The sequence below is a fragment of the Cupressus sempervirens genome, chromosome 10 (assembly GCF_028749045.1).
Source record: "Cupressus sempervirens isolate cs-2001-9-10 chromosome 10, ASM2874904v1, whole genome shotgun sequence".
NCBI lineage: Eukaryota > Viridiplantae > Streptophyta > Pinopsida > Cupressales > Cupressaceae > Cupressus > Cupressus sempervirens.
The window spans coordinates 126,223,219-126,245,988 of record NC_143127.1 but is presented as its reverse complement, the minus strand read 5'-3'; the positions used below and the strand labels follow the sequence as shown (position 1 = coordinate 126,245,988).

Sequence of the window (22,770 nt, the reverse complement as noted above, 5' to 3'; positions counted from 1 at the left end):
AAACCAGAATCTGGGCTACACTAATAGATATTTAGAGTTTGATAATTCCCAACATAGATGTAATGTAGAAACATATTACTCATGCTAAAATAATAATCCATGACAACAACTTTTCTATTGTTGAGCATATGATGGAATTATTAGCTAAAGTACAAATAGCTTTAGATACTTCCAAAGTTTTGGAAGATAATTGGGATAAAAAAATGTATATATTTTTTAAGGTACATAGTGATTTCCTTCCACATTTTGGTGTTACCATGTAAATATGCATTTTTTGGCATTTGTGTCAAAAAATTGGGGGAAATAGTTATATCATATAAAAAAGAAGAAATATGTATACAAGGGAGAATACAAAGAAGGAATATATCTATAGGGGGGGAATATATACATACATCAAAGTTACAAAAATAATTTTGAAAAAGAAAAAATAGAGTTAGTGTTAGTCGAGCGTTAGTACAACAGTAAACACCGAGTTATAGACCCAAGCACATTGGTTGGGAGAGTTTTGACTTATTTTTATTAAGTATTCAGAATTTTGGTATGATAAGTGTTTTTTTGTCACTAATACCAAAAGGGGAGATTGTTGACCTTATGGTCAAATCATTTGTTAATTAGTGCCTAGACACTTGATCATTTTGTTGGTTACATTGCTACCAAGCTTTATAGAGTCTACCAATCTTTACAAGAAGAAAGTAGTGTAAGACAAGCTTCATAAAGTCTACTAAGCTTTACAATGTAAACCAAGTAGGAAGTAGTGTAAGTCGAGCTTCATAGATTCTACCAAGCTTCACAAGCATAAATTAGTGTAAGTTGAGCTTCACAGAGTCTACCAAGCTTCACAGTCTAAACCAAGTAGGAAGTATTGTAAACTAAGCTAATAGTGTCTACTGAGCTAGTCGTGTTAACTAAGCAGAAGGAAGGTAGTGTTGACTGAGATTTTGTATCAATCAAGCCTTCAATGTTGACCAAGTTCTCTAGTGTTTACCGAGTCATTAGTGTTAACTGAGTTCATTTCTACTTCTGAGTGATCAATGTGGACCGAGCACCAATTTCAACTGAGTGCCTAAGCTTGACAAGTTGACTATGTTGTCGAGTGTCAGAATATTATCTGAGTGGTCTTTAGAACCCGAGTTACAACATTGAGCCAAATTAGTGAAGATTCTTGAATATGATGTTGTAGCTAACTCTAGAATGTAATTATTTGGATTAATATATATGTAATATATCTTGTGTGATCCAAATGAGAAGATGTAACAAGTATGAATACGAACTGAAGAGTAAAGGCTACAAGCAATATAAGGAAAAGTGGAGTCTCCTCTATCACAACAAGGCCATCATTTTACATCAAAGGAATCTCAAATCAGCAAACCAAGTTGTAGAGAAGAGATCAGCTACTAGTTCATCCTAACAGGTGCATTAGTCAAATCCTCTAACAAGGAGGACTTAACATTCTTATGTTGAATCTTAACCAAATGCATACTTCATTGTATTGTATAAATCTTTTTACAAGGTGGATCTAATAGTCCGTATTTCTCCTAACAAGGTAGATCGCCATAAGTGATCAATTGTAAGCCTTAATAGGCCAACTTTATATTGTAGTACTAAAGCTTGTGGGTATCATCCCCACCCTAGTTTTACTTTCTATTTGGAAGGTTTCTGGGTTATCAAATATTGTGTCAACTATTATGAATGTTTTATTGCTTTCAGTCTTTCATGCATGCAATTAGATCAAATTAGCTTAAAGAGGATTAATTGGTGAATTGAAGTTAAATTTTAATTGGTTCCTGATTCACCTCCCCCCATTCAATCACCTAGACCATAATAGATTTCCAACAGCCAATACTCTTGATATTAGATGTGATATCAAACCTTATTTTGAGTAATTGGTGAATATTGTATGATATTCTGGGAAACCAATACTCATCATATTAGATGTGATATCACACCTTATTTGAGTACTTGGTAAATATCAGATGTCGATATTCTAGGAGACTAATACTCTTGATATCAAATGATATATCAAAAACCTATTTGAGTAATTGGTGAGTATCATACACTGATATTCTAGAAGACCGATACTCATGATATCAAACTATTGAATATCTTATAATCAAAGATATTCTTATATTGAGGTAATATATGATCAAGTGTTAATCCTCCCTAGATAAGAGGCAGTGTTGATGTGTGGTAGCTTCAATTGGATAAACCTATATATAATTATCTATGAGATATAGTTTTGTGTGTGTGTGTGTGTGTGTGTGTGTGTGTGTGTGTGTGTGTTTATTACTATATGAGATAAATTAATATAATAATAATATATATAACTATGGTTATATTTATTATAATATTAATTATTAATTAACAAATAGACATGTCCCTTTTTATTCATGGCTTATTCTTATTAATATAATGAGAGTTTCCTTTGGAACATACATGCCAACATGGCAGTGCTATTAATTTGCAGTAGATTTGGAAAAAATCAACACTTGAAGGAAGTAAAAAGAGGGTTGTAACAGAAATAAGTAAGATATCATCTAACTCAAGATGAATGAAATATTTAGTCATTTAATGCAATAAGTTACAATATAATACTCGAGTCACCAACAATTTGTATTGTTCTTTGGAGGAACAAGGAGAATTAGGGATATTTTTAGTTGGGGATACTAAAATTGTTTATGCATAGTCAATCTATAGATACTTTAGAAGTGATCTATTCTCATATACATTGCATGGCTAAATTATTATCATGATACTTCTTCAATCATTGCAAAAATAAACTTTTTGTGTTATTGCATGTATCACCAATCAAAGCCTAGCAACACGCAATGAATAGTTTGATTTTATATCCAATATTTGAAACCAAACATCATTTGATCTTTTATAAATCACATTGTAGGTTATATAAATAATCTTTATTTATCTTTTTTCTCCTCTAAGATTTGCATAGCCTACTTGCCAATATTTTCTAGCTCATCTAGAACTTGTAGAAAAATTACCATACTATCTATTTTAGTAATTCCATTGTATTGTACACTTAGCATACCTATGATTTTCTTCCCACCAAGTTATATTATTATTTCCTCTTGAAATTAGGAGGGTTCTCACAATATTTCTTCTTAGATTCCAAATCAATTTTTCCTCTTTCATTGCTTCCTCTTCCATTGATATGAGACCTTACGCTATCTCCATCTATAGTAACTTATAGTTGAATTTTTAAAGTCTTCTTTCATAGATTATCATTATATTTTTCCAATCTTGGATTCATGTGCAATTTAAGAACCAATCAACTCATCAATATGAATTTGACTAATGCCTTCAATCTTTTCTATGAATACAACTACAACTATAAAACTCTTTAGCAAATGGTAAGAAAATTTATTGTTTATTCCTCTAAGGAACACCACCTTCTCTAATTAATTAACCTCTTAAGTACAAAAGTTTGATAAAAAACCTACTTATTTATACCTCAGCTATGAATAACAACAATTAGTAAACTCTCTAAAGGTTCTTCCTTGAAGGACCTAATCAAAAGAATTACATGCTCTCAAACATCAGATATTATTTTAAAAGTCAACCTACCATATTTAATTAAAAATTTTATCATATAATTTGTTTGCACATTCTCTAATTCTAACAAATGGTATTATTTAGGAAAAGAGTTGAACATTTTTTTAACTTTACTTCAAAGAGTTTCCAAGTGAATTGCCATATGCATCTATATGTCAATAGAAATTTAAACTTGGTTAGCCTCTCAGCAATTATTTTCAACTAGAAAACTTCCAACTAAAACATTACATTCTTTAATCTTTAGAATTATATTATTTCTTGTTATTTTTTAGACATCACTTTAATTTTTACCATCAAACCCAGTAAACATCACACACTAAGATTTCATTTCTAAACTAAACATATTGAATAGTCAAAACTAAATAAGAAAAATTCAGTTGGACTCATCATATAAATGAAACACATGTGAAATTTGTAGCTTTAGTTGCACAGAACATCAAAGGAAAGAAAAAATAACAATGTCTATGTATGAATAGAGCAACTAAAAAAAAATAGAGCAACTAAAGAAAAACAACAGAGTGGTAGATTAAAAAACATTCTATAGTTTATTGATGGTAGCAAATGTTTTAAAAGTAAAGATTACAATTATTGGAAGTATTGGAGTAAACTCAAGCTCAACCAACACATCAGCCAATTAACTAAGGCTAGAAATGGTGAAACTAGACACATAATTTCCAAGTAGTGATCCATGTTGATTAACAACATGAGAAATAAATAGAAGAAGTAGTGATCCACAGTGGTTAATGGCATGAGAAATACATGGAAGAACATGTAGTTTGCATTAACCACTAACACCCCCCCTTAATGCTAACTATCTAGCTTGAGAAGAGACTAAGGAAAGAGGGAAAACCCAGTGGGAAGAAAACCCCCCCTCAAAATGAATACCTACAAGAGAAGAGAACTACAATGTTAGATTATTTTTTACCCCAAGAAGATTTTGGAGAAGCTAAAACTTCTGCTCAGTGAATGATTTCGTGAAGATGTAAGCAATCTGATGAGAAGTAGGACAATACCATATATCAATGATGCCTTCATGAATGAGATCTTGGATGAAGTGCATATGGATCTCGATGTGCTTTTTCCATCGTCATTGTATTGGATTTTGGCAAATCTTCAATGTACTTTGATTATCACACCAAATGATGGTCAATTGATGAAATGAGATACCCAACTCAGTGAGAAAATTTTGCAACCAAACAATCTGTGTGGTAGCATTGACCACACCTTAATATTTAGCCTCCATGGAAGAGAGAGAAATGGAAGATTTCTTTTTGCTTGACCAATAGATGGGACCATAACTCAAATTGAGAACATAGCCTGAAGTGGACTTGCAATCAATACTATCACTACTCCAATCAGAGTTAGTGTAGCCAATGAGATCCAAAGTGCATCTAGTTGAATAATGAATTCCATAGCTAATAGTTCCTTGAACATAATGAAGTATATGCTTGGCAGCTTTCCAATGTAGTTCACGAGGCTCTTGCATGTATCTGGAAACAACGCCCACTGCATATGATAGATCTAGATGAGAATGAGTGAAATAAAGAATACTTCCCACAAGCTGTTGATAGAGTGTACAATCAGCCAATGGTGTATCTTTTCCATCTTTTAGCTTGACCCCGGATAGAAAAGGTGTGGGTGCTGGTTTACAATCACTTGTGTGAAATTGAAACAAGAGATCTCTTGCATACTTGGATTGAGAAACTATGACACCTAATTTATTTTGACTGATTTCAAGACCGAGAAGGAAATTGAGAAGGCCCATGTCTGTCATAGCAAAGGTATCATGCAAAGATACCTTGGTTGCCACAATTGTTGAGCACGAATCAATGTGATTAGTAGACCATCTACATAGAGTACTATGAGCAACAAAGAGTCAGATGTTCTCAACATATAAATATTTAGATCAAATTTACATCTCGTAAAATTTTGAGACAGAAGATAAGAATCTATTTTAGCATACCAAGCACGAGGTGCCTATTTGAATCCATAAAGTGATTTCTTGTGCTTACATACTAGTGAGGAATTATGTACATACCCTTGTGGCTACTCCATGTAGATATCCTCCTCAAGATCATCATGAAGAAAAGCATTTTTCACATCCATGTGATGAATTTCCCACTTTTTTGCTACTACAATGGTTAGAGCCAATCGAATGGAATCCATTTTTGCCATAGGAGCAAAAGTCTCATCACAATCAATGCCTTGAACTTACTGAAAACCTTTGGCTACCAACTTTGCTTTGTATCTAGTCACTTGACCATTTTCTATTTTCTTTGTTCGATAGATTCATTTGCACCTGACAAGCTTGTAATTGGATGGAAGTAGAACTAGCTCCCAAGTTTGGTTTGCAATAAGAGAATTGTACTCCTCATCCATGGCAACATCCCAATGAGGATTTCCTATAGCTTTTACATGAGTTTGAGGATCTGATGCTTGAAGTAGATAAGCATGCATTGGAGTACTCAAATCAATAGCTGAAAATGCATGAGGAGCATCATATATATCAACCAAGCTCCATGTTCTTTGTCTTCTCATAGGAAATGCTAAATCATCACTAGAATCCCAATTGAGACATGCATGTTCATGTTCATGTTCATCAGATTTAGATAAATCTAAAATCAAATTTGTAGTATCTTCATCATCCTCAAGATCTATGAGAGGAGGATGCATAGAAGTGGTAGTACATGTTGCATTCGAGATGCTAGCATGGGACTTTCATCAAAATATACACTCCTCTCAATGAAGAGTTATTATGTAGAAAGATCTCACAATCTATAACCCTTTACACCATCTAGATAACCAACAAAGATACATTCCTTTCTTTGAGGCTCCAAAGCCTTCCTTTTATCAAAAAGAATGTGAGCCCATGCACGAGATCCAAAAATACAAAAATTAGTGACCGCTAGTTGTATACCTCTTTATGCTTCAAAAGGAGTTTTTCCTTTAACAAATTTGTGAAAAGATCTATTTTGGATATATGAAGCACAGTTGATTAGTTCAGCCCACAGTTTTGAGGGAAGTGACCTAGCATGCAACATGCAACTAGTCATCTCCTTTAAAGATTGGTTCTTCCTCTTAGCTACCCCATTCTGTTGTGGGATATATGGAACTGTGTTTTGCAACTATATTCCTACTTCATCGCAACAATTTTAGACATCATTGTTGACATACTCCCCCCCATTATCTGTGTGGAGGATCTTAACCAATTTTCCTTATTGTTTTTCCACACGGACTTTAAAAAGCTTGAGATTCTCAAACACTTCAAACTTATATCTAAGAAAGTATACCCATGTATACCTTGAGTAATCATCAATGAATGTAAGGACATATTTGGCTTTGCTCATGGAAGGCTCAAGAAAAGGACCCATTAAATCACTATGAACAAGCTCTAGAGGAGAGGAGGCTTTCCATGAGATTCCCTTGGGAAATTTTTCTTTTGGATGTTTTCCAAGAGCACAACCTTCACAAACTCCACTAGAGAATTCCATGGTAGGCAAGCCTTTTACCATCCCCTAATTGCTAAGTTGTTGCATGTATCTAAAATTCAAATGTCCAAATCTTTCATGCCAAATTCTACTTTCATCATTTGCATGTGTTAGAAGTAAAGTAGAATCTAATTTTGCAACAAAATCAAAGAAAGTGTACAAATGAGATTGATGATTCACCTTACCAATAGAAATTTTGGAGTTGTCTTGCATGTCATAGATCATGACTGAATCTGGTGTGAATTCAACTCTCCTACCAGTTCCAGTATGTGTCATTTGATACACAGAAAGTAAATTTACCAAAAAAAAATTGGGACATGCCAAACATTCTCAAAACTTCCAATTCCAAGCTCTACCTTCCCAATTCCAGTTGCTTCTATAGGAGATCCATCTCCCATGAGAATAGGAGAACCAGTTAATGGTTTCAAAGATGAAATAACATCTTTTTGGCTGCCATTTGGTGTGAAGCTCTAGAGTCTATGATCCATGCATCTAGGAAAGAATGAATAGCTATCAATGCATGAGCATTGCCTTTGGTTTCTAGTGCATTTTCTTTCTACTTTTTGGCACTGTTAGGAATAAGACTACCAAGATTATGTTGTTGAAGTGTTTATGCCATGAGATCAATGGTCTTCTTCATGCATGATGATTCTGGATGATACCCACAGTTGCAATAGGTGCACTTTGATTTGCCCTTTGTGCCCTTTTCTTTTGAGCCTATAGACCCATCTGAAGGTTTTGGATTACCTTCCTTTCTTGGATATGAATCCTTCTTCCATTTTCCTTTGGATTGTTGGTTGGATTTAAAGTTATTCTTCCCGGTTGTATGCACAATGAGTGCATGAGCTTTAGAATTTTTCAAGGTACCCATCTTAATAAGGTTATCTTGCTAATGTATTAGAGACTCAATGAAGGCATTGAATGTGGGCATCTTCCAATTTGCTCCTGATGTGAGTGTGATTGTGTGAAAAGAAGAAACAAATACTACATATTCTGGACCCAACTTTGATAGAATGGCAAGAATTAACTTACTTTCTTCATTGGACTTATTAATACCACATCCTTTCAGCTGAAGCAACAAAGCTTTGAACTTTGCGAAGTAATCTTGGATATTGTCAAATTTTCTTAGATCTAATGAGGTGAGCTCATTTTCAAGGATATGACCCCGCATTTCATCTTGCTTTCCAAATAGGGTCTCCAAGGTATCCCAAACTTCACTTGGAGTTGTGCATGCCTCAACATGGAACAATAGTTCTTGAGATATGGACAAGCATAACAGCCCAAATACTTCATCCATACAGTTGAAGTATTTAGATTTGTCTACTGTTGAATTGGGCTCAACCTCTTAATTCTTAACTATTCGATAGAGACCTTTAGTTCGGAGCTGAAGTAAATTTTTAGGCTTCCAATCAAAGTAGTTGTATGGTGTGACAATAATAGAGGCTGGAGATTCCATTTTCAATTCTGATTTTCTATACCTGCAACAGAGAAAATTATATTTTTCCTTTCCCGCAACTAAGCTCTTATACCATGTAAAATTTGCAGCTTTAGCTACACAGAACATCAGAGGAAAGAAAATATAACAATGTCTCTGTATGAACAAAGTAACAGAAAAAACAGAGCGACTAAAGAAAAACAACAGAGCAGCAGATTGAAAAAAACATTCTACAGTTGATTGACGGCAGCAAATGCTTTAAAAGTAAAGATTACAATTATTGGAAGTGCTGGAATAAACTCCAGTTCAACCAACACATCAGCCAGTTAACTAAGGCTCAGAAAGGTGAAACTGGATACGCTGAGAAAAGTGACACTGGATACGTCATTTCCAAATACTGATCCACGGTGATTAACGCCATGAGAAATACATGGAAGAAGTAGTGATCCACGGCGATTAACGGCATGAGAATTACATGGAATAACATGTAGTTTGCATTAAGCACTAACGACATGACTACTGATATAGTATGATATCATGTGATTCCCAGTAAAACAGCGATCACTATGCTCAGAGGTATGATTAAAGCAAAGCGAGCTGGCATCACGATTGAACAGATATCGAAAACCAACTCTCCTAATCCTCACAAGAAAAGATGGTGACTGTAAACTAAACCTCCCAGAGACAAAATCTTTGCATTTAATGCTACTGCCCCGTTTTACATTGATGGCATCTGTCTTTACTCTCTCCCTCCATCTATAAATGCTCTAATCCTTACCTCCATTACTCACACAACTCAAGTTGTAAGTGATAATTTGTGAAGAGTAAGGATGGCAAGAGCAATGAAGAGCGTGTGGGAATTCGTTTACGTTGCGTTTGTAGTGATGGCGATGATTAGCGCAGGGGCATATGCCGCTATATCGTGCATGACAGTGGATTCAGATATACTCCCCTGCACTGCCTTTGTTTCTGGGGCCGACGCCGAGCCCGCAAAGGCGTGCTGCGATGGCATAAAGAGTCTCAACTCCGCCGCCGAGACAAGTGAGGACAGAAAGGCGACGTGTAACTACATTAAGTCTTTAATTGGGGGAGCTCCCATCAACTACACCAGAGCTGCCCAGTTGCCCGAACGCTGCGGCGTAGACATCGGCATTCCCATCACTCCCTCCGTCGACTGCAGCAAGTAAGTCGCAATTAAATCATCTTCTTTTGCTCTGTTCCTCTTTAAACTCTTTACTGTGATGTCTCACCATTAAGATATGTTTTGATGAACAGGATCACCTAAGCCTCCTGATTCCTGCCCATGACGTAGCCACCAAGAGTGTTCCAGCTTATATAGTTGCTGGATGAGTTATTTTGCTATGTTTCATGCTGTTCAAATAATGCGTCTGAATTCCACTAGCAAGTGCTTGTACTTCCATAAAGAGACGATAATAAAGAATGTATTATCCTTGAGCGATAAAGGAAAACCAAAAACTGTTTCACTGATATCGACATTTCAGTTATATGACTGCTGTTATTTTGCCGGATATGAGGTGTTTTATAAAGTAGAAGTTTAGTAACATCTAAGGGGCCGGAAAATGTTGATTACCATATACATTTTGGGATAACAATTTCGTTGATGTTATGCAAGTGACAATGTGTCGCTTTTTAGATTGTGGCTTCAAACATCTCAAAACTTCGTCTTACCCCAATTTGTAAGTTTATGTTATTTTTATTTTTATTGAAAAAATAATTGAATACAAGAATATGGCAGCAAACAGTTGCACCTAACTAGAATTTATCATGGCTGCTACAGTCAAAATTACAAAGCTACAGACTTTACAATGTTTATTATTTTTTCAATAATAACAAAACAGAAATACAATAGACACATGTCAATGCTAAAGAAAGACTTTACACCAAGATGTATGACCACTTTTCTTTGAATAAGCAATCAGCTTTCTTGAATTTGAAAATCCACCTGTAAGTTCTTCTCAGCCTCACCTTATAGTTGGAAAAAGAGAGAAGTCAGACACAGAAAAATGTCTAAATAAAGCTCAAGAGGAGCAGCTTTCTGATGAACCTTATTCAGATTTGTAAAAACAGTTTTACACCTGTATCTCCATATGTGAGTCAAAATAACATGTCTAATTACCTCAGCAATGATATTAGTATGCAACCCTACACCAACAAGGACTTCTTTCAAAATTTAGTTTATGCTGAAAAATAGCTGGTAGATCCTTACAAACTGAATACAACTGTTTCTTGACAAACAGACATCCCCAGAAAATATGTCTCATGTAGATCCTTATCCCTGCTCTTGATAATCATGTTTACTCCTCACCTAAATCCTATTGCCTATCATCCTCTCATTTATGCTATGTTATTATGTGGACTTTGAGACTAAAACCTAACTTTGTGACTCCTTTGTAATGTAGACTACTACCATAGATTATAATGAAAGACCTATGTAGATCATGGCACAAAAAACCATATCCAAAAATATACGGATTGTTCTTTATTTATTTTATAGTCTAACCACAATAATGGTTCCCACTTTTTGGTCAACTTTGGCACTAAAACGAATATTTTTTAAAAATCTTCACTTCCAGATGGTATTACTAAAAAATCGTAAAGAATTTTAAGATGATGTAAACTAGTGATTGGTAGCATTTTCTTTCTAGTTTCTAATAAAACATTAAATTTTTTGTGAAAGTGATTGAATTCCATTTTTTTCTCCTTCAAGAAGTGGTATATATGAGAAATCGATATTTTTAAAGAGTGATTGTTGTTTTGATTAACATAACTTATTGAAAAAATATGATAATGATAAATTCTTTCAAGGCTAGAATGATAACATCAATACCTAGCAACTTTAGTTGGTTTCATTTAATTTCATTAAAATTTGTATATTCTATTCAATGGTAAAGTGGTGTTAACGATAAATTAGACATAGATTGATTTTGATCAATATAATATATTTTGTATAAATTGAAATGGATTTTTTCTTGTTTTTCTAGAAAGGTAACACACATATCTTTGTAGGACATATTTTTCAAAACTTATTTTCTCTTATTTTCTATTATTCTTGAAGCTTCAAACAGATACTTGTGAAATGGCCAAACAACCTATGTTTAATAAAATTACAAATAAAACGTCACAATATATATTAAACATGTAATCATTGAAAAGTCTATTCAAAGTAGAACAATCTGGTATATTTAGTTGTAAAATATAGACTACTTTTCCCTTGTTTGAGCCCTCAGAAGGGAAAAATTTGATAGACAATTTAAGAAATTTGTAAAAAATTGTATTTTGGGGGCTTCAAATAAAGCCGCCTTCATTCGAAGCCCCTAGTTATAGAATGTGTGGCATGAAGGGGGCTTTGAATGAAGCCCTCAGAGAGGCTTCAAATGAAGCCCCCTTCATTCGAAGCCCCTAGTTGTAGAATGTGTGGCACCAAGGGGACTTCGAATGAATCCCTCAGAGAGGCTTCAAATTAAGCCCCCTTCATTCGAAGTCCTAGTTGTAGAATGTGTGGTACTAGGGGGGGTTTCGAATTAAGCCCCATAAGCACTTTCTGATAACTTTTGGGCTTCTAATGAAGTAGGGGGCTTTATTTGAAGCCCCTAAGGACCTTCATTCAAAGTTTAGGCTTCTTTCAAAGCTTCATAGAAATGGAATCCGCACTTTCCATCCACTTTCTCCATGATGGAAAGTGCGAACCATTATTGTGGCCTCAATAAATAGCACTAGTACATAACTCTAAATTATAAATTTAAATTGAATGGATACTTTTAAATATGATTTTGTAATAAGTGTACATAGGTATTTTTAATTAAGGTTAGGGTTTTGTTCGATTAGTGAGAATTTCTTATAGAAGTTATGATGTGACCACATGGTAAAACAATATTTGATACAAAACAATCTAAAGAGGCTCCTTGATATCTAATTTCATAAAAATAATTACCAATATATATCAAGATTTTAATTTATTTCTTCCCACAAGTTTAAATAATATACTCGACAATCAAGCAATCTAACATCATTTTCAAAAAATTCTATATTAATTTTTTTCATTATTGTATCCACTAGAGAGTTTTGAGGTATTTACTTTCAATAAAAATAAATGTCCTATTATAAATGAACTATCTTTCCTAATTACTATTATAGTGAATCCACAATATTAGACTATGTAAGAAAGAACAATTTCAATATATGTAATAGAATAGATAAATTCATGGAAAGATATTTTCAAAGTTCTTGTTTCCAATTATGTTCATGGCTTGAATCACATTATATATAATTTGGGAAACTATTTTTAAAAGTGTAATAAAAATTTGTACCATATCATTTAAATATTTAATATTAGATCAATGAAAATTATTCACATTTATCGTATAAAATTTTATTGAAAAAAATGTCAAATCCATTTAGTTGAAAATCCCTTATCCATAGAAGGATTCTTATCAAGGAAATAGAATTTGTTCTAAAAATTTGAGATAAAATGAAGGAATAATACATTAGAGAAGACAAAGTAAATGAGGATATAGTGCAACACTATGACATATTTGATTGTGAGGCATGGAATGGTGGCCTATTTCTAGTGCATTTTCTTGAGAAAAACTAGCCTATGCAACAATATATGATGTTTTGAAAACAAATCTCCACACTATAACTTACCAAAGATTTGAAAGACGTTGTAAAATTTGAAGAGGTTATCACTCTAGTGGTTTCTTCACACTTCCCATAGGTCTTTTTTGTCTTGCAATCATAAAAGAGGCCACATGGTGTTATAATAAGAGAATGACTAGCAACATGGGGGATATGTTCTTGTCTCTGAGGAAATAATAGTGAAATATAGCACTCCAATGAGAGGAAAATAAAGGTAAGATCATTGAAGATGTGTTTTAATCATAGAACTTCCCTATATAATTTTAGATAATAGTAATTTTTATTTTAGAGCTTCACTTCATCTATTCTTATAGTTCTAGTAGTACAAAACTTAGTTTTCTTAAACTTACATATATGTTATGTTGTATATGCCTCATAGATGTCATTGGAGGTGGGATGTAAATTATGGTATGTATGCCTTCATATAGTACTTTATGTTTGTGTTCTCTCTTTGTCATGTTTGTTTCATTTCACTTGTTTTTTCCTTATTTATAGGCATCTCATAACAGAAACATATGTTGTGGTTCCACATATACTTTATCAATGTCATTACTCATTATGGTGCTTCCAATAACCCACCTAATTATATCCACTTAATTGGGTATCTAATAGTAAACAAATTTTTATATTGTGAAAACAACCTTAAAATGATGCTTGAATGCCCGATTGAGAAGACAAGATTCGGCTACTAATAGTTGGTTCACTTTGTGATTGAAGTACATAAGCACCCTTAGAATTTTTATATGAAGGTACAAATCCCTTCTTTATATAAGTATGAATTTAGGGAATGCTTTTAACCTAAAAGCAATAAAGGCTTACAAACATCTACGCATGAACATAGAATAGACATGAAAAGTCTTAAATACAAAGAAAGTATATACAAGGGACTGATATACAACCCATTCCCTCACATTCACAAACTAAAAATAAAAATAAAAACTCAAATAATTTATAGCATGGTGTATTTGCTTATTTTCAAATGTTTGTTTTCCTTTTTTTTATTAAGAAAAGCAGCAATTAACAAGTTCTGACCCAAAGTACAATCACAACACTAGACACCAAAAGAAAAACATTAACAACACCTAGTATAGAAAGATCTAGCTAAGCTAGATCTCCCTCTATCAAAGATAAAGGTCCATAAGTGACTAACCTACCAACCATGGTCAACATTGATAATGAAAGACTTGGGACAAGCCCCTATAATAGTTGTAGACTTAAACCAAAAACATCAACAAAGGACCAGAGTGTGCCCTTTAAAACTTCCAACAATCACTCGATCACAAGGAAAAGTAAAAATAAGATAGGAAATCACCACAAGAACAAGTGAACAAACTCAAGCCATCTACACCTATCAAAATAATAAGGAAAGAAAAAGGGCCAAACAAGACTATACCTCTAGCCTTGGAAAACACAATGCATATCATCTAACCATGGGTACAGGCAAGGCTCCAGCCTTGGAAAACATTGTCAGAAGTCTTCCAGTCCCCTGCAAACTCCCAAAAGACCATAATCTCATAGAGATAAGTAGGTGGGAGGAAGACCAAACCCCAAAGGTAAGAGCAGTTTCCCCTTCCTCCACTAACAAAACCACTAAAAGTAGTGCAAGTATTTAGTATCTCAATAGGAGTCTCCTCTTCCTTCCAACACCCAAGTATGATCTCTACCTCAATAAGAGGGAGCTCCACATCGATAAGAGTGGTGAACTTATAAGTAAAGAGTAAGACCAAGGTGTTTAGCTATGGAGTCATCCCTTCTTCACCACTTGAAGTACATCACATCCATACAGGCTCTCTCTGGCCAGATCTCTTAAAAAAAGAAAGAGATACTCACAAACAATGGGAGAGTATCCGTTGAACACATTCACAAACACTTTTCCTCCAATGACTAGCTACCTCCATAAGCTTTTCCCCCACCTCAATAGGAAGTAGGAAAGTGAAATAACATAACAAAGGAAACCTCCACCACATTGGCATTCAAGGATCTGAAATCACTACCTCAATTAGATTCTAGTCCCAAATAGAGGAAGCCTTGACCTTAGAACATGAGTACCCAAAGGAATCCCTAAAGAAAAAAACACCAAGGGGCAACAAAATCCCTAAATGATGAACAAAATTTTCTAGCCAAGGGAGGCTATTAATAGTAAAGCCCCTAAAAATGAAAACCCATCTAAGGAAAACACCATCATTAATAGAACTAGCACCAAGGACAAGGTCTACATTTCCCCTATAGACTAGTCCATCAACATCCAAGTCCCTGCAAACCCTAGGGTTCACATGAGCCCCACAAACCATAACTAGAGGCCCCAAGGAAAAGCACATTTGATGAAGCCACTATACATAGCCATCCAAACCAAACCTATTTGTATCATCATCTCTAGTAAACTTCAAATACAAGAGAATCCACCAGAGGTAGGGACCAACAACACACCTAAGACAAAAGACCCCATACATCCAAAACCTAAAGTGCAAAACAAGGCTACTTGCAAAAAACACCTCCACCCACAAACCCCAACCCCTTATAGAGGTCCAGCCAATGCACAACCCAACAACACCCCAAGCACCAACATGGGACCTTTCATCTCCAATCACCACCCATAAGAGCCAAACCCCTATGGAGTGAGGAGAAGAGACACTGGAAGAAAACCATCCTTCAACAATAGATGGCCACTAAACAGTAGAAAAACAACTCCACCATGCACTAGTGAGGTCCACCCTAAAAACATGACAACACCCAAAAAAGCTAGAGGGAGCAGTCACAAAGAAGGCCCTCATCTATCATCCTTTTCCACTTGAGACTCCTTGCCCTCACCATCATAAGCATCCACTGAGATAGAAACCCTAGCCCCCTTGTTGCTCACTCTCCCGATCATCATTCTCGAAGCTAGCATTTTATAAATAGTTAATTTTTTCTTTCTTCTACTTGTTGTGATGTGTGATCCTAGATGATTTCAATATTTGTAGGAGGGTCTATCATATTCCTGGAGAGAAAATTAATTTCCCATTTAGAGGGAGTTTTAGCAATGACTATATATTCATCACATATTGATGGATGATCTTATTTAGTATTGGATATGTTAGAGGATTCCTTAGATCCTATTTGTGCATATGGGTCTTTCATATTTGTTGGTTCACTAGTTGGAGGTTGCATCTTGATGTGATTGGAGATGTTAACATCTTAGAGCCATGGAGGACTCTTAAATTATTTGGTTAAAGTGTTTGTAGTGCTTGATACATGATGTTGGTATTAAGTATGTTTATATTGTGCCATGATACACTCTTGATTGGATATTAGAGTTTTGGCATAATACATTTTTCTTGAGAACATGGTTTGTTCACTTGGAGAATGATATCTTTTGGGGGGAGATGGTTTAGATCATGTTATCATGTTTATGTTTCTTCTTCCATGGTTGTAGCTTCTACATTGATCTTTTAGACTTGATATTACCAATAAACTCAGTATGCCTTTGATCTTTTAGATTTTATATTACCCATATAGTAGGAGTTCTTGTATGTGTTTCATTTTCATCAACTATATTGGACATAAAGCTTGAGGTTGTATTCCATGGGTTAGTTATGTTGATGACATTATTTTATGATGTTGGATACTTTTGAGGTATAGGTGATCGGATGGGTTAGAGTTTGTTGTAATTTTTAGTCTCGTGGGTTTATCAGTTGGATTGGAGAAATTGGTTAGGTTATTGTTTTGGATGATGTTTTATCTTGTTTCCAAAAGGATTACTTCATATTTGTGATGGACTAAGAAGTTGATGTTTTTTATGCTTCTGTATAGCTCATGAGTTCAGTGTAGCAGTGATAGTAATGTGTTGCCTTTTTTATCATTGAGATCTTATGCTTGGGTTTTTTGGATTGTAGGTGTTCAGTTGGATTGCAAGAGCACGTCCAACATTTATGTAATTTCATGGATGGTTGTAATAAAATAGTTTCATTAGTGTGACTCTTGTAAGGCCTTTGTTAAGAGGGATATTATTAGGATGAGTTAACTCAACATTATGAGTTAATAGGTGGATTTTTCACCATTCTATCCTCCTATCTTGTTGTTTTCTATTCTTTATTTCTTTAAATGGTTTCACATAGCTAGCTTGAATTTATTTTGTAGAAATGTAGTCTATTGTGTTTGAGTTCTTGTAAATGTTCAAAGTTCTACTTTCATCTGTATTCATCAACATCTTGGGATGATAGTTTTGGCTAAGCATGATGTTTTGAGGCACAATTTGCACAGTACATTCTTCATGCAAATAGAGGATCTACCTGGTGTTTTTTTTGTGCTTCTAATGCAAGTTCTCCAACTTAGAAAGATTCACTCCATAATTAAATTCATTTCCAACAACCCATTGATGAAAAATTCAAAAACTACAAGCTTATGTGAGTCTATATTGCAAAATCCATAAATTTGAACAAAACTCTTGTAATTCTTCACATCAATCATGCTCAGTTTCATCCTAAATAGCTCTCTATCTAATTCATGATCTCATTATTCATTTTCTCAGTTCAGATCTGAAAACTTCTCAATAACTAAAACTAATATTCTTCTCAACTAATGCAAACTTCAAGATGCAGAGGGTAGATAATAAATTAGTTTATATCAACATTGTGACTATGACAATTCTAAGATTGCATTGCTAATTAATCAAATTTATAGAGAAAGGCATAGTAAATTTCACGTGCACTATTGATCAAAGTTGATGCATCAATAATTGTGAAAAATGAAGTGAACAAATGGGTAGTTGACAATACTAGTGGTTGAGTGGCTAGTAAGTTGTTTTTCTATGCTAACAACTTTTCCAACATCAACTTATTAATTTATACCTTCTAACAACCCCCCCCCCCCCCCCCCCCCCCGCCCATAAATTAATTATTTTGATTTTTTTTAGATATCCCCATAATCCAAAATGGATGGATCATGTCCTAAAGCCTTGTAAGGTACCCATTTTCAATCACTTATCAAATATTATCATTCATATTGTTTCCCCTCATCACAAACACTTTAGGTGTTGTACGAAGCACCCATAACCAATGCAATATCAAAGTGGTTTTAACTTTTTTACAAACTCCACAAACATCACTCAAGTGGTTTCAAGATCACCAAAAACTTCACACTAAAGTAGTTTTGGCTCACCACAAACCTCAATCAAAAATGGTTTCAAGATCACCATAAACTTCAAGCACTCAAGTGGTTTTGGATTACCACAAACCAAGAACACCCAACTCACAAACCATCAAAATGGGGAAACTATCATCTATATGGGATTTTCTCCTTTTGTACCTGCATCAAACTAATTATTTAGTCCATATAAAAAGAAATCTATCTATCGAGATACATGGGTATCCAATCATTGTACTCACCAATAATATAGAAATCATTTTCAAGCACATGGTTCATCAATACATTAAACCAAAAAGTGATGGGGTATCTGACACAACCAATAATGTACCCTTTACAATAGCTCATGCACTTAAAAATTAATCAAAATACATGGCCCATTAACAATCATCCATTAATTTAGTATTCACCACTTGGTTGGTGGATATAAATCCAGTACTCTTCTACTACATGATAACTTTTGATATGGATAGAACCTTAACAATTAAGTAAACATTTACTCACTTTGAATCCCAGCACTTTAAGCCCAAATTAGCACATAGATACCTTTGCATTATGACAAGAATTCTAACACACCTTCTCACCATGAGCCATTCACATACTTACCACACAACCACACAAACCAAGAAGATAAATTTGTAGACTCCATATTTGAAATTCTTTGAGACCAAATGCACCATTAGAAAACTACCATTCAAATGTTGTTAATTATTTTTACAATAGCTTGGTCAAACACTGTCACAAGAAATGTGTATCCACATTTGACACTCACGCTTGCATAGAGGTTTTACATGGACTACATATCTATTATTGGCACATTCACTTTTACACGTTAATAGCAGCCCCACACTCTAGATTCTCTATTTAACATGTTTCATCAAAACAACAATATCTTATTCATAAGATTGATTCATTTCATTCACCAATATTTAAATTCTTGAACACTGATCTCTTTTTAAAAACTTCTCCTCCAAGCTAGGCACTCTTCACCAATATGTTTTATATCATCCTCACTAAGCTTTCCCAATAACTCAAACAACTTGGTAACCATTCCAAACAATCATGTATAGTAGGATAGAAGGCTCCTATGCACCAATCTTAGACTTTAATACAATTCTACATAGGAGCCCACAAAATTGAATACAAACACACTTAATCTCAACCAATTAAATGGGTCCACAATTTAAATTCACAATCATATCCCATATGACTCTCTCAGCTTACAGTGCAAGCTACTATAGTAGTCACAATTTCCAAATAAAATCACAAACAAGAAATTTTCTTCCAAGATAGCACACATATTTCAATAGGCACTCAAGTTAGAACTCTTATGGTTACAGAATACCATAGAATCAACTTGGCTCTGATACCAAGTTTAAAACTATAACACAACACAAGAGAGAAACCTGAATATGGTCACTATTGATCATATTTAGTTGCATCATTAATGGTGGAGGGTGAAGTGAATGGTTGGTCAATTGACAATACTGGTGGTTGAGCAACTAGTCAATTGTTTATCTATGCTAACAACTTTGTCAATATCAATTGATTAATTTATGCCCTCTAACAACATTCACTGTGTAGAAGATTTTTAAATGAGTAGTAAAATCTATGGTGCATGTGAATTAATTATGGAATAGTGTAGATGGATGTCGAGGATGCGTGGTTAACTTTGTAAAGTAGTAAGCCTATACACCATAAACCAACCACTGATCAACTGGACAAACCGAGATAGTGTAGAACAAGTTGTCATCAAGTACTATGGAAATTTGTATCCTTGATAAAAGGATGAATGATAATTATAACAATAAAAAACTAGATATTTTTTAAGAATAACTAAGTGACGGACATTGTAAGGGCTCTAATATCTTGAGTTTTAAAGTTTAGTTGGGCACTTGGCCTTTTAAATATTTATGATCCTCAACAAATGTCAATTAAAGATTTTAGTGTCTTGAAATGGCTTCTCTTGTAAAATTCTTGATTTGATTTATTCCCACATGTGGTTGGAGTTATCTCCATATAATGGTTTATGTCTCCATCAAACTCTATGACTATGCAAGTTAGAGAATGTCCATAAAAAAAATTTCACATGTTTACACCTTCACAATGTAAATGCAAAATGATGGATATATGATTAGATAATTTAAGGGCATGGAAAAAAAACAATAAAGAAAGAGAAGGGTAATTTTTGAGGTATTTAAGAATAAGAAGTATTAAATGTCACAAGAAAAATGGAGGAGAAATTAGGACATGCATGGGGAAGGGAGATAGACAATTTAAGAACATGGTTTCCATTCATTATACACAAATGAACTTTACATTTTATTGAGTTTCTATTAAAGTGTACCCACTTACAATTATGATCACTAAATGCATGATTATTTCAAATAAAACTTGTGATTGTGTGCATAGATTATGAATTTCTAAGCATTGTTTAGCTATTTAGACTTAACAACTTGCGTTGAACTCTATTGAATGTAGTTTCATGTAAATGTATGTACTTTGAGATTTCTTTGTAAATCAATAAGGGTGTATGGTCTTTCTCTTGTTTGTTATTTGCAAGAAAATCTTATTAAGATTGTCATGGTTTAAAAGAAAACATTACAACTTACAATTTAATAGGAAGTTATTTGGAATTGAACATGCAATTGTATATATAGGTTATAAGCTTTGAAACAGTATATACCAATTCTGACTTAACGTCATATGTGTGCTAAATTCAATAAGAGCGTATACTATTTCTCTTGTTTCATATTTACAAGAATTCTTTATGAAGTTTTGTATGTTTCGATAGTAAGCAATAAAGCTTACTTTCTTCTTTGATGAATAGCCAATATTCTATATTTAGTCTTTCTCTTTCATTTAATTCTTCAAAATTTATTTTCAATATATGTTCTGCATACCTTTTGCACACCAAGAATTATGAAAAATGGCTATATAGCCAGTTAATTAGATAATTTAGAAAGAGGAGGTTTTTTTTTTTTTTTTTTAAAGGTAAAACTAAGTATATCAATTCCCCTTCCATAGTTATCTAAATAAGTGGCTGCATACTACCAAATTACGAAACTGTGTATGCCTCTCGCCTTTGCGACACGTAAGCCTAGACATTGTGTCTACGGCATAGAAATGAATGTCATCATTTGATTTAAGTACACCAATAAAACAGCGATCACTTTGCCTGGAATTATGACTAAAGCAAAGCGAGCTGGCATCATAAATTTGAAATATCGAAACGAACTCTCCGCATCTTAATTAAATTGATAATGACTGTAAACAAAAACTCACTTAGGCGAAATCTTCGCAGTAAATGCTACTTTCTTTTTCGCATTCACGGCATCTCTCTTTTCTATCTCCCTCCGTCTATAAGTACTCTAATCCTACCTCCGCTACTTCCACAGATGAACTGAGTTGTGATTGTGGAGTTAAGGATGGCAAGACTAGCATTGAAGAGCGTGTGGGAATTCGTTTATGTTATATTTGCAGTGATGGCGATGATTAGCGCGGGGGCATATGCCGCTATATCGTGCATGACTGTTATTTCTGATTTAGTCCCCTGCGCGGCCTTTGTTTCAGGAGCGGATGCTGAGCCGGCCAAGGCATGCTGTGACGGTATTAGGAGTCTGAATTCCGCCGCCAGTACAACTGATGACAGAAAGGCAGCGTGTAAGTGCATTAAGTCGATAATTGGGGGAGCTCCCGTCAATTACAGCAGAGCTGCCGAGTTACCCAAACGCTGCGGAGTAGACATCGGCATTCCCATCAGTCCTTCCGTTGACTGCAACAAGTAATCTCCTTTTACTCTCCTCTTCCTTTAACTCTGCGTTATCACGAGTCGCCATTAAAGTGTGTTTTTGATGAACAGGATCAGCTGAGCTCCCTGAAATCTGCCCATGACGTAGCCCACCATGAGCGTGACTTTAGTGGCTATAGAAGCTATATGAAGAATAATATCCTAATTCTATTTTCCTAGATGTAAAGGCGTGTTATAAAGACCTCGAAAATAGGAACCGTTGGGTACTCTATCCATTTGCAATCATAGATGTCAATATATGGGATTCTGATTTACAAATGACAATTGAACTTCTAATGTCTCACAGTTTTATATTTTCAATATCGTGTGTAAGCAAGACTGGTCAGTTTGGTTGTAGGCATAGGAATTGAAAATTGGAATACAAAATTGGAATAGGATTGGAAATGGAGAATAAGAATGGAAAATGGTAATCCTAATCTTGTTTGGTTCATCTCGAATTCGATTGGGAATATGTTAATCCCTTGTTTGGTTGTACAAAATTAAAATTAGAATAAGATTAAATTTTTTATTTTTTTTTAAGTGTATTTTAATTGGTTAATTTTTATTTTTTTTGGTTAATTTTTTTGTTCATTGAAATTGATAAGAAATTTAATATATTAGACCATTTTTAAACAAATAGATATAATCATAAAAATGTTATACATAATAAAATACTTGTGAAACTAGTAAAATTTGTTCATCAGTTATATATA

The 22,770-nt window shown here is 34.1% G+C and overlaps 1 protein-coding gene and 1 pseudogene across 1 annotated transcript; both read left to right on the top strand.

Moving 5' to 3' along the window:
• Positions 1–9,320: 9,320 nt before the first annotated feature.
• Positions 9,321–9,677, top strand: LOC149532941 (non-specific lipid-transfer protein 3 pseudogene; annotated as a pseudogene).
• Positions 9,678–21,695: 12,018 nt separating this feature from the next.
• On the top strand, positions 21,696–22,312 carry LOC149532940 (non-specific lipid-transfer protein 4.1-like). The gene is made up of 2 exons (XM_089805365.1): positions 21,696–22,051; positions 22,130–22,312. The coding sequence occupies exons 1-2, from the start codon at positions 21,696–21,698 to the stop codon at positions 22,137–22,139; spliced, it is 366 nt and encodes a 121-aa protein (XP_089661491.1). The 3' UTR covers positions 22,140–22,312.
• The last annotated feature ends 458 nt before the right edge of the window (positions 22,313–22,770 follow it).

What these genes read in the sequence shown, in the direction of transcription:
- LOC149532940 (XM_089805365.1), top strand. Translation starts at nt 21,696, where the DNA reads ATGGCAAGACTAGCATTGAAGAGCGTGTGGGAATTCGTTTATGTTATA.